This window comes from Musa acuminata, chromosome BXJ2-9 (assembly GCF_036884655.1).
Source record: "Musa acuminata AAA Group cultivar baxijiao chromosome BXJ2-9, Cavendish_Baxijiao_AAA, whole genome shotgun sequence".
Classification (NCBI taxonomy): Eukaryota; Viridiplantae; Streptophyta; class Magnoliopsida; order Zingiberales; family Musaceae; genus Musa; species Musa acuminata.
In genome coordinates, this window is record NC_088346.1 from 2,914,701 (window position 1) to 2,933,627 (window position 18,927).

An 18,927-nucleotide genomic window follows, 5' to 3' on the forward strand; every position below is an offset into this window, starting at 1 on the left:
TATATATATATATATATATATATATATATATATAATTTAGATGCTATATTGAAATTGCTCAAATATTGACACCATATTAGAATAGCAAAAACATTTCAGCATCTACATATAATGTTTGAAATTTTTAAAATATTCTATGATATTATCTAAAATCATCGTTATATGATAGAAATTTTAATCATCATTCTCTTGATTTTTGTGTCATCCATTTTCTCACAAGTCTGAAATTTTATTTTTTATTTTTAAAATTATATATATTTTATTTATATTATCATATATTATTTATTATATATTTGAACTATATGAATTTTTTTGTAAAATTATTATTTTTATTTACTTATTTTTAATATATATATATATATATATATATATATATATATATATATATATATATATATATATATAATTATAAAAAATTAGAAGACAAAAAGATTGTGAACTTTTGAAATACAGTTCTTCTGTTACATCCATGTGATATAGCCAGCCATCCACTTTTCAGAATACTTGATGAACCAAATTTGATATCTTTTAATGTTCGAAATAGCTAAAAGCCCCCTTTCACCATCATCGATCATTTTTACATCTCGTTTAGTAAACTTAAGTTTAGAGTGATAAATAATAACAAACGAGTTTGTATGTGCCACTTTAATTTTAAATTTTTTTTAGATAATATATATATATATATATATATATATATATATATATATATATATAATCATTATACTCTTATCGATCATCATCATCGACGATCCTTCCTTACTTGCTTGTGTCTCTGTACATTAGTTGATCTGATTAATCATTTTCTTTCACATATGAATCTACGAGGCTCGCTAGTTGTCTCACTTCACCTTCTCCATATGCACAGTGAATGTTATCATTAGTTTTTTTTTTTTCTTCTTTTTTTTCATTGTTAATCCTATTGACCTTCTCCTTGTGTATGCATGATGCCCTTAGGCTTCAATGAATTTGCAAGAACGATGATAAGAGGCGACACATGGAGTAGGAGACGTTGATAATATTATTTTAAAAATAATTATTATTTTTTCCGTTTATTTGACTGGGCTGTTTGATGATGAGATTCCGCAAATCAAGCACTCTACGTTCCATGTGATTAAAAGTTTGGGCCCCGCAGACACTGGTTGTGTACGTGGCTCCTCCTGCATCGACTACGTGTCGCCCCGCGTGCTGGTGAACTAGCGGGTCGTGGACGCTGGGTTCCAACGTTTCAAGAGTCGAGGCGGGGGCCAACGAACCGCAGCCCCACTACTTGAGCTCCAGCGATCTCGACCGCACAAGCATCATCGGACGGAAGTAACCGCCTGTCCTCCCGATTGTTGCTGATTCCGGTCTCAGCCGTTCGCCCACCCACCTATCCAATATAGCGGTCAAAGAACGCTGCGGCGTGACGAAGTCGGTGAGACATGACAGCGTGGCGACGTGTGCGGACTCGTGTGCCCGGGAACAAACCCAATCGCAATCGTGTGCACGGGTCCGAAGCCGGCCGTCGAGTTGCCGCGTTTCCGAATCTCAAAGCGGAGCGATCCATTCCGACGGTGCAGAACCCCCCATGTAAAGAATGGTGAGATCGCGCCTTTCGGCCGTTGAGTTCCCGCGTTTGCAAATCTCAAAGCGGAGCGCTTCAATCCGACGGCGGAGAACCCCCCACGTAAAGGACGGTGCGATCGCGTCTTTCGGCCATTTTGCGAATCTCGAAGAGGAGCGGTCTGCTCCCGACGGCGCAGAAACCCCCACCTCGTTCTCGATAGGCCGCGACCGGCCCCACCCGTCGCCCTCGCACATAGGGTTGTGGATCCGGTGCAACGCCGCCGCCCAACCCGCAACATCGAATTGGAACGGGGCGGTTCATCGCGGCGACGTTGACAAGTAAATGCAGGCCACTTTCCTGGTTCTTCCCTAGGGTTGCAATCTATAATCTCCTGTTTGATCGGTCGATCCACAGGTCCGCCGTTCTTCGTGAATCCTTTTGGTCCCTTGCAAACCCTAGCTGGGTATCCGCCGCTTTCTATTCGGTGAGATAGACTTCGGAGTGGGGTGGAAGAATATATTCTTGTGGCGCTCGATTGAGAGAATTTTGGTTTGTTTTTGAATTGGCGTCGGAGATCGGCCGATCGCGGCCCTATCTGCCCTCTTGCTGCTCCTCTGGTGGGCTGATTGCTCCCTTTGGTGGCGACTCTTGGATCGATGGATTTGGTTACCAGTTGCAGGGTATTGTTAATTTGGTGTCGTCCTCTTTTGCTTTATAATTGCTTGCTGGGACCATTTCTTTTTCTTGAATGCATGTGCCGTCTGATTATGACGTTGTGTTGAGATGATTTTTCTTTTTCATCTATTGGTCTTTTTTCTTAGCTGAGTTTGTGATTGGAAACAAGAATCGTAGGCAAAATTGGGCCTTCGAATGGAATTTTCTGCTAACTCTTTGCTACTACATTGCTGATATTCTGAATATATAATGCATTGGTCTCTAGTTAGCTTCCTAGTAGTTAACTCACGCATTGAACTTAATTTGCTGATTACTATATGCCTTAATCTAATATGGTATGAGAACATCCTAAGCTAATTAGATTATTGTTCTGAAGCATGCATTAGTTATGTTCTTCTTGGGTTAATGTTGATTGTAACTGTTGATTATAGATATGAATTCTTTTAAAAGCAACACGGAAATGTGCCAAACAGGATGATGTTGAACTTTTGCAAGGATATATATAATTTTTTTTAAGTTCATTATATAACTGTGTGGTGAAATTTCCATCTATCCCCCCCATGTTTTTGGATCAGTATAATAGATGGACAATGCTTTCGAGATGTGCCAAAAAAGAGATTCATCATTTCTTCATCCTCGACCTTGGTGTTTGATATTGATACAATCTTTTAGGTATAGGTATTGGCTACCTTTTATGCTATATCTATACCTGTGGCCTACATTAGTACTATAACTATAGTGAAAAGTAGTAGACCTGTTCTAATTCTTATCTGTGTCTGTTGTTGTCTTGGAGCACTTATCTAGGGTTGTTTACGACTTTGTTTTCTATTGACATTTAGCTACAATTTACTCCAGATTATATTTGTTTCATTGCTTGTAAGTGGTAATAGAGAGTAATTGCTTCTGAGTTCTGACATTACTTCATGAACACAGCTTTTATGCATTGCATCAAGGTCGTTTGTAACTGTTTGCTTGTTGCACTAGCTTATCATATATGCATACATAAAAAGGGCAAACCCAGTGCCATTCTTGCTAACTGTGGGGTCTGGGGAGGATAACTTTATACACATGTATGCGTGCATACAGTTTGTAATTTTTGTAAAGTAGCCCTTTTAAGTTCAGGAACCTCATTTAATTATTTTTCTCTGTGAATAGTTTGACCAATTTGATTGTCTAGAAGGCTTTCCTTTTTTGTCCTCTGCATTGATGTCTCTGTCCTTTTACATCAGGATAAGTTGGCATACTTCAGAATAAAAGAGCTTAAGGATGTGCTGACTCAACTAGGTCTTGCAAAGCAAGGAAAGAAGCAGGTCAGCACTTGTTCTTTTCCTTCTAATAAAATATTCTAACAGTTCTTTATTCTCAGAGCTAAAATATGAAATGTTATATGACAATGCCGTAGGGACATGGAATGATGCATTTGGGATAAGTAGGGCATCACAATAATTAAAAGTCAAGCAACTTGCTGCTTTGCCGAGAACTTATTTCTTTTTTTGTGCTTAATTGGTCTTAATTGGCTAGTAATAGTTTTCATTACAGAAAGCGATGCATAACTTTGAAGGTACATAGAAATCATTATAGCTAATTTTTTTGTTTGGTACATCAATGGTTATGTGTTCACATTACTTATTCTATTTATAGCAATTCTTTTGCTGCTTTGACATTGGCATTACTATTCTGTTGTATTGCTTAACTTTTCCTGGAGGACTGTCTGATATCTATTTGGGTAAGAATACTCAATAGTCAATATGACAAGTTTCATGAAAATGTATTGTGCCAGTGGTTCAATTCGTTAATATTTAGCCATCTCATCTTGCATCCTATAGTCATCTTTTCTTTGTGCTTTGATATCTTATGAACTGTTAATTTTGTAGTTCATTTTTAATTTTTTTTTGTTGCTATGCAGGACCTTGTGAATAGGATTTTACAACTACTTTCAGATGAACAAGGTAGTCATGTACACTTTAGTCATGGTAGTTTCATCAGAACAAATAGCATAAATGTGGTGCTACCTACTTTGTCATACTTCTGACTTTCTGAGATAATCTTATTATCATCTAGATGGTCTAGTTATTGTTTAAAATTTTAAATGGTCTTCTCATCCTTAGAGTTGTTTTCTTTGTTCATATATTTGCTATTTATTCTTCAAGAGGGATTGTTATTAAAGCTATTGTCGCTTGAAGTTGTGTACTCAGGCCTTTTAGTTCCTCTTCTTTTTCTTTCAAGAAATGAATGTCCAGTAATTTTCATTGTGTTCAAGTATTCCGTGTTCATTGTTGCCATATGTAACATTTAAGTGTTTTCCTACAACAGTATTCTAAACTTCAATTTCTCATGTATACTCGCTTGAGCATGTCTTAAACTTCAATAAGCTTACAATTTTACGTTCATTTCCCTTTTAGTTCTTAACAATGAGATATAAGACGAGGAGCTGGTGTAACAATTCGTGCTGAAATTCCTCGAACCAGATATAAATAGGAACATGGATTTCTCAGATACTTTGTGTACATGTATTTGCTCGTCCAGCATGTTAGTTCCAAAAATATTGTTCTTTGGTCATACATCATTCTTTTATTGACTAGGCAGTATTCTTTCATATATTTTTGTTGGTTTTTTACGCTCTCACCTCCTCTCAAGTCTTTTTTTTCTTCTTTTTCCCAAGACATCTTTGAAGAGTGTTAACCCTTCTACAGTTCCCAAGTCACAGGTCTGGGGAAAGAAAAATCCTTTCTGGAAAGATGAAGTGGCTAAGATAATTGATGATACTTACAGGTGATCATAATTTTGGTCCTTATCTATGTTGCCTTTCCATTTTAAATATTTTATCAAATGTGCCAAACCATAGAATGACCAACTTGCTAATTAGATGAATAGAAATGACAAATTTCACTTGTTCAAATTACATGTCTTTGTGGATAATGTCTGCAGAAAAATGCAAGTTTCTGGTGCTACAGACTTAGCATCCAAGAGTACTAGCACCACAGATTTCAATCAGGTAAAGCCTAAAGAGGAAATTGATGATTATTGTCTGGAAATGAAGGTTCGCTGCCTCTGTGGGAGCTCACTAACTAGTGATTCAATCATTCAGGTACTGTTGCTCCTTTTGTCTTTTTCAGTACCCTAAAAGTAATCTTCAGCAGCATCATGTTCTTTAATTCATAAGTTACAGAGCCTGTAAACATTCAAATCACTTTCATGATTACGTCATGTTCTTAGTATTTTACTGAATTATTTTTCTGTTTGTGAAGGCTATTGGTTCCATATGAAGTCTGTTCTTCTTTGGGGATGTTGCATGCCTTCTTTTCTTTGTCAGCTGTGTCATAATGTTATGTTGTATCTCCTTGTTTCCAGTGTTATATCTTTTATAACTGTCCATCATTCATGATGGGTTTATTGATCTGATCATCTTTTGCTATTATGAATAACTTAGCAGGGTCCTTATGTTTGTATTATCCTTCGAGTGTTATCTCCATGCACTTATTTTGTATATAATGCTGTTTCTTATCAGTTCTTTCTTTACGATTTCCTTAGTTGTGAATTATAGCATCATAGAAAGTCAAGATCTTGCATTGTTGATTATATATAACCTATTATTGCACTCCTAAAATTATTACACAATATTATATACAAAATTAGTTGACCCTAAACAATGCTTAAAATGTGTTGTTTTTGTTGAGTATGGTTCTGGAATGAGCTTCAATGGTTGTAACGACATACATAGGAAATTAACTTCTGCAGATCCTAAAACTAATACAGTCATCCTTAATTATTTGTTAAGATCAGAATTTTCTGTCTTCGTTTTTATGCTGTCATGACTAATCTATTGGTTATGACTGTGTGATGTAGCAATATCACCGTTTATGTTTTCAGAACATCAGTAAATTTTAACTTCAATTTAATTGTAGTTGTTGATGCATTTTTCTTCACTGACTAATTTTTGTATGAGGAAAATGCTTTACTTTTGAATGCTTGGACTGAGTATGTGGAGCAAATTGCCTATTTCCAACCTTTGCACATCTTGCATCTTTTTTCTAGTTTATCATTGCTTTCTATTTGATGTACTTTGTGTTTTTCTGCTAAATGCATTTTTTTCCCCTTTGAATTGTTTATTATTTTGTGACTATTAGTTATCTACAGAGAATTCTAGGGTTCTAATTTTCTGGTCCGGGTAGGCTGGATAGGTCACAACTTATTTGTTTAACTTTTATGTTCTTTTATATTCTTCATTTAAGAGCCAAAAATCTTTTTTTTGGGACATTGATGACTCCTGTTACTCGGTTGTTTCCCTCAAATGTTCTCTTACTATTTTTCCAGGTATTATTTTATATCATTTTGTTCCCAGCACATGTAATTCTTTGCTGTGATAAACTATTCTTTAGATTTTTATAAATATTCATCTATACAGTTGCATTTGCTGATTACAGTGTGAAGATCCTCGATGTCGAGTGTGGCAGCACATAGGATGTGTTATTATGCCCGAGGGAACTTTAGAGGGTGCTTCACCTGAACTTCCTCCTCGCTTTTATTGTGAAATATGCAGAATCAAGAGGGCTGATCCGTATGTCATGCCTATCTCTCTTCTTATATTACAAGTAGTATGTTCTTAAGCATAAGCTCCATTGTTTTACAATGAATCTCAGCTAGCTTATTTATGAGTGGTTTCAGTCAGTATTGGTATATCTCGACAGTGTACTCCCATCAAGATTCTGATGTTTGTTTTCAGAATGAGCTATACTCTATTTAATATAGATTTGGGATCTGAACATGGTATATCGTGCTATTACCTGCTTAAAAATTGTGTAACACATGATTCTAGTCAGACTCAGTTAGCACTGCCTTTCTTTTGTAAATTAATATGCATGTCTTCATCTATATCATATAGCAAGTTTGGTTGGGCGCATAGTTGTTAGTCAGTACAAGCTTTGATATGTGGTAATTGCTTGAACGTTTATCTGACTGACTCGACATGAATTAGAGAGGTTGATATGATACTGATGAGATTGTCGACATGATTGTCCATGCAAAATTATTTAAAAAGAAAATTGGAGGAGCAAACTGTATTTGATCACTGTAATTTTTTAGTTAAAATGAAACTGAAGCACTAGCTGTAGGAATGAATTATAAAAAGATAAGGCCATTTAGAATTGGCTTGATTAGGATAAGATATTTCAAAAAACTTAGACCACTCATTGATAGCTAAGATAGCACTCTTGTATTTCAGCAAGTTTCTTCTATGAAAGATGTACAAATCTTATTGTCCTATCTGCCCCCCCCTTTTTTTTTTCTTTCTGTACCTTTCACAAGACATTTAATAGATTGTTGATGCTAGTGCCATCCTTGTGAGATACAGGTTCTGGATAACGATAGGGCATCCATTGCTTCCTATAAAGTTGACATCCTCTGGAGTCACTGCTGATGGGTGAGTACTCTGTTAGAAATCACTTTGCATATACATATATTCATGAATTAAAAAAAAGTCATAAACACTTGATCATTTGACTTTAGAAAAGAATAATGCTCGAATGTGAACTGTCTCAAGATGTCATCTTTGCTTGAATTTTGGAATTTAGGTTTTAAACTTCTTATCATATGCCTTTGAACATTGCATGTTCTAGAGTAGTGATTTGTAAGATGGAAAGTTGACTTTATTGTATATCCAGCAACCCAAATTGATTCCCTCTTTTATCGATGTGATATTCTCTTGCTTATAGTAAGTTCTATCTGAGAATATTTTTTTGAAGTCGGATCCTCTTCTCTCCACACGCCCCCGCCCCCCGCCGCCACCGGCCGCCCTGCTCTCTCTCTCTGAGAGTTCATGCTTTACCTTTTTGTTGTTGAATTCATGAATGTGACTATATATCTAGGCGAGTCAATTTATTGGTCACTCTTTGCTACAGTAATATATAGATAAGTTAACTAGAAAATTGGAACAAAAAAGACAATCACATGAACTTATTAAATCGCTACTGTTCAATGTCCTTTGTCAGATTGCCAATGAATGGTTTTCTTCCTCAGGAATGGTTCAAATCAACCCTCATTTCTCTTTCCATCTATTCTTCTTATATTCTGTATTCATGATCATAAACATGTTTGGTTACTATTCTACTTTGAGGTGGTGGGGTGCCTGTATATTTTGCTTTATTGGGTCAGCAACCTTTACAATTAGGTGCCCCAAAACAATTGAGTCTCGTCTGAATGATCTGTTGATTACTTATGACATTTTCCTTTCTTCTTTCAATTTCTAAAAGCTTATGAGTTACCAATGTTGTAAGACGTTTCTGGTTACATGTGTAAGTACCACATATGGATTGTGGAAGAAAAGAAGGCTACCAGGCAAAGGACATAATCTCATAAGTAATGAACCATTATGCGTATTTTATAGAACTCCAGCCAAAAACTGCTCAAATTTTATTAAATTTTGATAATATTGGAAGAGTAAGGAAGTGTGAATTCTGAATATCTAACTTGACTGCAGAGCTGCAGCTAATAATAGTGTTACTATGTGAGGAATACAAGATTTGGTATAAATCTCATTATGAATTTTGAAGGTTTAATAAACTAGAGTACTTTTATAAGTGTGTTCTTTTTTGTGATTGTCTATCAATTTATGCAAGAAATTTATATTTGTGTTGTAATCTTTTTATGACTATGCTGTGTTTTACACAAATTTTATTACTGATCAGCTGATTTTGCAGAAGTGATGGTTTTTTCGTGGTTCATGTTAATCTCCGTATACCTCTCTATCCTTTTGTCGATTACATTGTTATGTTTTTTGCTTCTAATTTTTTCAGTACAAGCACATCACAAAATGTGGAAAGGACATTTCAATTGTCAAGAGCACATAGAGAATCGTTACAGAGAGCTGAATATGATCTCCAGGTTGGCTTCTGTTCTCGTTTTTCTTAATCACTGGTTTTTGGAGTTTGAGTCTTTGCAAATGTGACTCTACCAGTTGGTTCATATGTACTGTCGTGGTTAAGAAGACCAAATGTTCAAATTAGAGTCCAACAGGATATGTCTTGGTGTCATAGTAAGATTGTTCCTTTGTGAACTAGGTGATCAGGATTTGAGCTGTTCAAACAACCTCCTTGCAGGGGTAAGCTTGCATATATGACCCCCCTTGGTATGTGCCAGCTGGAACCACATGATGGTGCATATGCCTGTTATTGACACATGCCAGTGGGTTTTTTGCACTAATAAGAACTAACATGTTCCATCTTTGCTTGCATTTACATGAAGTAATCTGTGACAGATTTATGACTCGTTTCTTCAATGAGGCTGATTATTCGCAACTTAGCTGCGACTCACTACTGATGCTTAATTGTAAATGGAGAACTTTTAATCAGCATCTTATCATGTGCATATAGTTATGACTTAGAGAGAAAACATTATGAAATAATTATATCAAAATCACCGTCGAATCTTGAATTGATTGTTGCAACGTCCCTTAAAAAACGGTTTCCTGAGATCCTCCATTATAAGAATCATGGCACAGGACATGTCAAGTATTCACATAGCTGGAAAAGGTAAAGTGACAGCAATTGGTCCCTCGTATATGGCAAGAGAAGCATTTGAAGGACCTCTAGCATATCAACCTAATTTCTTAATTTTTTGTACTTGCAGAAGCTAATCCATAATTACAAGATTATGACAACAGTGAGTTGCCGGAATAATGTAATAACACATTTAATGCTTTACAGCTGTTAGCATATTTTTTATCACTAAATATATATGTTAATCAGTTTAGAAAAATGTGTTTGGATATATACCTTTCAAGATGTCATCTGTACACACTTGAAAATTCCAACAGTTTTCAGTCTTCTAAACATGTTGCATTGAGATATTTTTTTATTGTTCTGTTATTTGAATTCACACTTTAATTTGTGGTTTATCTTCCTCTTCTTCACTTTCACCTGGCCACCATCCAGTGCTCCAGCTTCTATATCCTCCCATTTATCATCATAATCTCCGCTACTAGTACTTGATCATAAATTTCTTTGCCATCACTACTAGGTTCACATCCATCCTCTGCTTTTGTTACTACCACCCTGCTTGTGACACAACTGTCTTCTACCATCACCACCATGTTACCTTCGCTACCACCACCATCACCACCATTGTTATCATCATCATTACCTTCATTGCCACCACTATTGCATTTCCTGCTAGCCATGAAGACCACCCCAAGTATCCCTACCACTACCACCTTTTGTCGCCATCATGACCGTGGACTCCATGATCACCACTTGATGGTCAATATGGAGGAAGAAGAGGCTATGGTGGACAATGAGTTTAATGGTGTGATGTTTTGCAGGTTTGGTGTCTACTACTCAATGATAAGGTTCCATTTAGAATGCAATGGCCACAATTTGCAGAGCTGCAAGTCAACGGTATGGAAGAAATTTGCCCTTACATCAGTTGGTGGAATATGTCATGATTTTGTTGTTGATGTATCATTGTGTTTGAACATTCTTGGTCCCTCATTTACCCCTAAGTTATTGCTTCTTTGACCTTCAGGATTTTGTTCATTGTGTAAGACTTGCACTGTGACCTAGTGACTATGAAGCATAAGTAACAACTAGTGTGACTGCTGAAAAAGCAGATTAATAACATGTTTGTAGGATGGTGACTAATATGGGCATGTTATATGTGTCTACATTCAAGTCGCAGATTGATTTGCTTGATCAGACTGATGTTTCCATTTCCTGCAGGAGATGCAGTCCGAGTGGTTACGAGACAAGGGTCACAGTTGTTGGGTATAAATGGTCGGGATGATGGTCCTGTGGTCAGTCTCTTTGTTCCTTGAGAGGCTCATAGTACTTGTTACAAATTATAGATGCTTTGATCTTAACTTGTAGTAAATGTAAATTTATTTTCCTTAAATCAATAATTTCATGTGTAAATGTGATGTAATTTCTCATGTATGGAATGGCAAGCCATGAAGAATCTGGTGGAATGCATAGGTGTTAATTGCCTTGGTTATCTGAGGCCATGGATGTAATCTAAGGCCCAGGTGATAGTCTAGGTGCCTAGGTATCAGCCCAATCAGTAAATTTATTGAAATTATATATTTTAAAACCACTACTAATATTTTGCAATTCCATGTGCCTTAAATGTTGTTGGATGAAGTTTTGCAATTGCACAACACAGGACCTTTTAGATCATCATTTGTGTATATGCAAATTTGTAACACCAGTTTATGTGCATATGATGGTCTTCATTTGCATAGCCTAAGCATCCTAAGGCTAGTTTGGTGCATAGACTGTAGGCCAGGCTTTTTGGAGACAACCTATAACAAAATGGTGGAAATACATTATTAATTCCTAGCAGAGAACTACTCATGGTTTTTCAAATTAGGACCTAGTTCTTTAAATTGCTTTTTAAGCAACTTGTAACTCCCTGTATATCTATACGTTGACCTGGTTGTCCACCTATCATTTGGTTGCTTTATTCAGGTCACCACATGCAGCAAGGAAGGAATTAACAAAATTTGTTTATCATGGCATGATGCTCGAGCATTCTGTCTTGGAATCAGGCTTGCAAAAAGGCGGTCAATACAACAGGTAATTTGTCTAATAATTTGACTTTGTTCCCCATGACAGTTCTCAAATAATCAGTTAACTGAGATGCCCGTTAGATTATTTATTTATATTACGTGTGGAAATATCATTATGTGCTGTTAGTATGAGCTATTGTGCCTAATTATATTATTTTGCCTTCTTTGTATATGTTCTATTTGTTTGATTGTCTTCTTTTATTTGGATCCAATATTTTGGACTCTTGTGGCTTGTTAGCTGGTAAGAGGGAATATGACTGTTAACCTGGCTCCAGTTTTGAGTCATTTATTTTTCTGAAATATTGGTTAATGATTAATCTACATGATAAAATTGGTGTGCGGCTTAGTTAATGTAGAAGAATTTCATGGCAACTTACCCTGCATTGCACCAACCAGTGTTTGATGTTTCGCCTGGACCGGTACAAAACGGGAAGTGCATACTTCATGTGGACTGCCATTGTCTTGGGCAGTCCGATCCGAACCTTAAAAAGGAAAATTTTAAGAACATAATTTATGTGAGCCCTCTTTGCCCCGAATGGGAGTCCTTTCCATTTTTCCTCGTGCAGCCACCAGTTGCTCATCATGCACCATCGATAGGTATGCTTTCTCCTCCTCTTTCTCCTTCTGTTATCCTCCTCTTCCTCTTCCTCTTCCTCTTTCTCCACTGTCTCCTCTTCTTTCTCTTCCTTCCGTCCTCTTTCCTTCCTCCTTTTTCCTCCTCCTCCATTGCCCTTTCCTCTTCTCTTTCTTCTTCTTATTCAAAAGATAGTACCTACTGGTGTATTGGACTACTGGTATACCGCTACCAACTGGTATGTACCAGTCCAGCTAGCGACCATGAAACTGTGGTCCATGGTGCCAATTATTATTATGGGTTTAATTTATCACAGCATGTATTATGCTCACAGTTGACAGGTTTTTACAAACAAGTTGTTAAGATGTGATAGTATTTTGACTTCTGAAGTTTCTGTGATAGTATTTTGATTTCTGAAGTTTCTTAAGTTTCATTCTTTCTTGGATCCTATCAGGACTTGTGGCATTCTTTTTCGTATTCTTCTTAATTCATAACAGGTTTTAGAATCTTATGACAAAATGGGAACCTGTTTATTAGATACATCAAGGAATGATAAAATATGAAGTTGGACAGGCATCACTAATAATAAGCATGATCCTCTCGAAGCTAACTGATGGTTTCTTTTTTATCCCAAAACGCAGTGTTGAGGAAGACCACTTAGTTTGGATTGCATCTCTGTGGGTAGTGTTGGTTGATTCATTATTTTGCGTTACAATACATATTGAATTAGTTAACTGGGTTGCTTGCTGCATTAGATAAGTTGTTTTGATCTTACTAAATAATTAGTTTTATATATAAAATTGGGTCAATAGAAGCAATAGTCGAAGATCTGAAACCTATGAATTGTTTATTGTTTGTATTGTTTTGGTGCTTTGTTGTTTTAAGAAGTTGTCCCCTTTCTGGATGACTCTGGAGTAGAAAATTTCTACCGATTTTATTATTTTTAGTTGTTTTATATCTAATAAAATTGAATGACATCGACGAGGTGAAACTTCAATGTAGGAATTTAGGAGTTCTGGATCACATGCAAAAGTTAATCTGATAAGAAAAAAATAATGGAAAATTGGATTAGAAATCTTTTTAAGTGGATTAACTGCCTGAAATTATCTTCATTTCCCATACAGTTTAAATTACTTATGGCTTTTTGTTATGGACAAGTTTGATAGTTGTTGTTTTGGAACGTCTTGCATGAATGATTACTTCTATCCAAGGTAGGCAATACTGAATAATACCGCCCGGTACGTGTGGTACATACCGGTCCGACGGTACACCGGTACGCGGATCGCCCGTTACCGAGCAGAACGAATAATAATAATAAAATTATATATATATATATATATATATATATATTAAAAAAAAGGCTCGGCGACATCGCCCCGCGTGGGGAAGGTAAAGGCGACGTCGTCGAGGCGATGCGACGTCGGCTTTTAAATAAATAAAAATATATATAAATATATATATAATCTTTTATAATATATATATTATATATATATATATATATATATATATACCGCCTGCGAGTTATATATATATATATATATATATATATATATACCGAACGGTATACCGTACCGTACCGAACGAACGTCGAAACGCCGGTACGATACAGTATTTCGAACCTTGCTTCTATCTATAAGCCATATGCTAAGCCTTGAAATTTAATGATCATGCGGTAGATACTATCGAATGTTATTAGGGACTTCCAATTAAAATGCATTTCATTGTGATCTATTCCTATTTTCTGATAGTTTGCAAGGAAAAGAAAACTTGCACAATTGTTTCGCATAATTGAAGTGTTCTAGTTATGTTCGGTACTGAGATAATTACTATTTAATGTGTTTTTTGAGCATCTGATCCTATTTGTTTGAAATTGTTACTTATTTTTTAATGTAGATAGTTTGTTACTTATTTGATTTGATTGGCTCTTTCTTTATGGGACCTATTTTTTGTTTCTAGGTTCTTGGTTTGGTTCCAAAGGAAGGAGATGGTGAGCGCTTTGAAGATGCTCTTGCTCGTGTTTGTCGCTGCATTGGTGGTGGAGCTGCTACAGAAAATGCTGACAGTGATAGTGATTTAGAAGTGGTAGCTGATTCTGTCACAATCAGTCTTCGTTGTCCTGTAAGTGGAAGTGTACAAATAGTGCTCATAGTGTCATGTATAAGACTAGTTGACTGAGGCACGAGTATTAGTAACTTGCTGCATCCTTGTGTTTCGAGACCAATAGACATCATGCCTGTCTTTAAACAAAAAATCATTTGAATTTCTTTGCACTTACATACAGGAAGTTCATTTTGGATATATTGGTCACTGAACTTCCGTTGTTTCATGTTGCAAAAAAAGATTGTCTTTTTGGCCTGGGGTTTTGCACCTAGCTGTGTTGAGCCTTGCTGGCTCTTCTCTACTTTGGTTAGGTCAGGCTAATTTTTGGTCAGATTTGACCAGCATAGGTTTGTGCTAACTGCTAACCATATCATGCTGAGCCATATTGTACCCAACAAAATGCTGAAATAGCTCATCTCACTGATTTTAAAATTTTAAATATGCAGAAGTTCACTTCCTCTCCTTTTGATTTGCAGATGAGTGGTTCTCGGATGAGGATAGCCGGCAGGTTTAAGCCTTGTGTTCATATGGGGTGCTTCGATCTACAAACTTTCTTGGAACTTAATCAGCGTTCTCGGAAGGTTGTACTTCTGAACAATTGCATCTTACTCTTTTTTTCTTTTCTGCACTAAGAAATATGTTTACCTCATGCAGTGGCAATGTCCTATATGTCTCAAGAACTATTCCCTTGAAAACATCATTGTTGACCCATATTTCAATTGCATTACTTCCTTGGTAGGTACTTTTGTCAATCCTTCAAGTTTCAGTTGGTTTAATAGTGTGACTACTGAACGCTTCTTTTCATTTTGGTGATACAGTTGCAAAATTGTGGAGAAGATGTAAATGAGATTGATGTGAAACCTGATGGTTGTTGGCGTGTTAGGAATGAAAATGAATTTAACGATCTTTCTAAATGGCATATGCCTGATGGTTCCCTTTGTGTCAACACATGTACAGAGGTGAAACCTGACTTGGAGAAACTAAAGCAGATTAAGCAGGAAGATACTTCAGAGGTGCATAGAAGTTTGAAACTGAAGCGAAACCGGAAGGGATTATGGGAATTTAGTAAACCTGACAGCACGAGGCTTCAATCATCTCAGAATCATGACTTCAACAAGCTTGAAGATCATTGTGAATTCATGCCTATGAGCAGTAGTGCATCTGGTAGTTATAGAGATGTGGAAGATCTAATTGTCAATCAAGAGGCTGCAGGGTGTTCTGGTTTATCTTTGAACCGTCGCCATGAGCCTAGTTCTCCAGGTCTAAATATTGAGTCAACATATGCTGTTGGGAATACATTTCATTCATCACCACGGAATAGTCCAGATGTTATTGTCCTCAGTGATTCTGATGAAGATAATCCGTCACTAATTTCTCCTGAAACAACTTATGATACTCGTGCAATTGTTGATAGTGAAATTCCTTTTCCCAGCCCTCCGAGAGGTTCAGAGGGATTCCCTGAATCCACTGCTCTTGGGATGAGAACTTCTGGCTCCATTTTGTTGGACAATAATACTGATGACTTTGCCATGCCACTATGGCATATACATGCGAGCCCTCAGGCAGGCCCTGGCTTCCAGCTATTTGGAGCAAATGCTGAAGTGCAAGATCCTTTAGTTGATTCAGATAATTCCCTTGGCTGTGTACTAACTGATGTCTATGGCTTAGCATCCAATGTTGGTTTAGGAGACACTTCAAGAATGCAAAATCGTTCTACTTGCCATTCGAGTACTGGATTACATGAAAGCTTGGTTGATAATCCACTGCCGTTTTGCAGTGATGATCCATCTCTGCAAATTTTTCTTCCCAGTCAACCAACTGGAATTCCTTTGCAGGATGACTTGGATGACCGCCCTGAAGTGCCAAATGGGGTCACTTCTGATGATTGGATATCACTCACCCTTGCCGGTGGTGATGGTGGATCTGCCCCTTCTACTAGACCGAGGTCAGGGCAGCAACACACACCAAAGGAGAGTAGGATGGAACCATTGGATGGAGCTGGTTTGTACCTAGTCGATAAAACAGTCACATTCTTTTCTTGATGCTGCATCAATCTGTTTTAGGTCATTGGCTTGGAAATAATTTAAACTTCAAATTTATGTCTTACCTAGAGGTTCTATATAGTACCCAACAAGATCTGATGGCCCAACCTCTTTTTTTCCCACATGAATAGCTTTTGGATGATATGATATTTAAAGAACTTAGTTTGGTTGTAACTAGAATACCTATAAATCTGAATACATGTGGTATTTCATTTTTATTAAATATAAAGTATGTCCTGATGTTAAAAATGTGATGGAGAATGTACCAATGGGATCATGTCTTTTGGAGTCTAATTTCTGTTGATGTGGCATGTAAGTGCCCTGTTCCTGCTGGTCTGATGCCAATGTATGCCATATCAGCATCATACAGGCACCATGTAGCACAGTGTCTATATGATGCTCAGCAGGTGCCAGTGCTGCACATTTAGGGTCTATATGGACCTATCAGTCGCATCCAATACCAACACTAGACACACTAATATTCCCATTCCATTTCTTTTTTGTTTAATTTTATTTTTTATTCAACACTGTCAATGTTGTCTAGGTTGCTAGTTTATACTACCAGACTCCCAGGCTTCCATATTCCAATCTTTTTGCTTTTGTATCTGAGATTCATCTCATTGTTCTTTCATTTGTCATTATCTTGTGATTGCTCTTCCCTTTATGATTATTTTATTTCTTGCATGAATTATCAATTGCTTTGTTGTTATAGTAAAGTTTGCTTCTCACCATGTGGATGCAGCTTCTTTACTCCTGAGCATGAATGATAATAGAGCGGATAAAGTAAATTCAAAGAATAAAAGGTCTGATCATCCTTTCTCACATCCCCGGCAGCGACGGTCCGCTAGGCCTCGATTGCATCTGTCAATAAATACAGACTCTGATTAATCATCTAATGGAGAATTAGCTCATAGAATTTTTCTTAAGACTAGGAGGTGGTTTTCCACCTTGGTGATTGCATGATATTCGAGGATTCTTTTTCAATCACAAAGCGATTACTGGCTACATTTATCTTGCTGTGAGGCAGAAAAGTCAATGTTCCTAATCTCAGGGGCAAGTGGCTTGAATATGTCAGCAGAAATCCCGATCATTGTTAAGCTTCCTGCCTGCTGGTGAGACAACTTTCAAGGCGTTTGCTTGAATTATTTATTTATTTATTCTTGTGTTAATTAATTTCTAATTATTCCATATTGACTGGATTTTTGTGTAACTTTGTTTTGGTTTTTCTGAATTGCAGACATAATGTGGTTGCAATCAGCAAGTTGTACAATGGGGTTCTGCGGCAGGCCATTCCAAAGTTGTAAAGCCAAAGTATGATTGGTGTGCATATCGTACTCGATTTGCTTGATCTGGATTTTTGTGCTTATCAATTCTGATGGCTATTAAAAGAATGCTGCATTAGCTTTTAGAAATTGCAGGACACAAATGCCAATTGAATTGGTGGAATGAAAGGCTTTATGATAGTTGGTCTTCCTGTACATGTTGGGATTTTCTCTACCTCATCAGCATATAGATTTGTATAATTCTGATATTCTCAATATAATTCTTATTTTCAAAGTCATGTGGATCTTCATCTTGTTGCCTCTGCCTGTCCTGATCAGTTCGAAGCCTACTTCACTTAAAAGCTTGCTTACTTCTGTGTATATGTTGCTTTTTTGTCATATTCGCACGGATTTCTATACACCCTTGCTCTTATGTTAAAACTAGGTAACTTTGTGCTTTCACATCTTTGTCTGTCTTGTTTAGGCGACGTTATTCCCTGACAAGTGCCTAATTGCTTGCATATTGTGTCAGAGTCAGAGGTTTTGGCCGACATTTGTTACATGCAGCATGTTTATTTAGGCTTTGGATCGGAAGGTACTTGTAAACCTCATTAGTCGTCATACATATTCGTTGCAGCATATTTTTTTAGGCTTTGGATCGGAAGCTACTTGTAATCCTCATTGGAGAGCTTGTAGAGTTGCCTCCGCTTGTTTTAGCCTGTAGCTCACTGTCTGGTCACGCTTTTTTGATCTTACAACATAACATCTCAAAACTAAACTGGTGCTTCTTTACCAATGTACTTTGTTGTCCCTTGATATATAGATCTAGGATTCATACCCTCCTTATCAGGGAAATCTTTACGGATCCGAACGAGGATCTGTTTTGGGTCCATACCCGAAGGAATGTAGACAGACAGATTCCCTTGCAAACGTGTTGACGAATTGGTTTCACGTCGGATCCGCTTAGTCCAATCCGATTAGTTACTTGAGATCCGGTTAGCTATTTAGGTAGGTCCGTACCCAAAATTTCCAGTAAAGATCATGTACAGTTATCATTGTTTGCCAATTTCTTATATGATGATGCAGGAATAATTTATGTTGTATTTTGCTGATTTCTCTTAATGCTTTCAGGAACTAATCATGAGTTTATTATTGATGGAAACTTGTTTTAG

The 18,927-nt window shown here is 36.8% G+C and overlaps 1 protein-coding gene across 1 annotated transcript; it reads left to right on the plus strand.

Moving 5' to 3' along the window:
- The first annotated feature begins 1,735 nt into the window (after nt 1–1,735).
- LOC135622495 (E3 SUMO-protein ligase SIZ1-like) lies at nt 1,736–18,050 on the plus strand. The gene is made up of 18 exons (XM_065124394.1): nt 1,736–1,884; nt 1,961–2,226; nt 3,451–3,531; nt 4,128–4,170; nt 4,915–4,993; nt 5,150–5,309; nt 6,646–6,779; nt 7,572–7,640; nt 9,013–9,100; nt 10,536–10,611; nt 10,933–11,006; nt 11,677–11,784; nt 14,308–14,469; nt 14,928–15,032; nt 15,106–15,186; nt 15,270–16,452; nt 17,236–17,605; nt 17,731–18,050. Exons 2-17 carry the CDS (start codon nt 2,203–2,205, stop codon nt 17,379–17,381), a joined length of 2,613 nt encoding a protein of 870 aa, XP_064980466.1. The 5' UTR covers nt 1,736–1,884; nt 1,961–2,202; the 3' UTR covers nt 17,382–17,605; nt 17,731–18,050.
- Nucleotides 18,051–18,927: the final 877 nt, after the last annotated feature.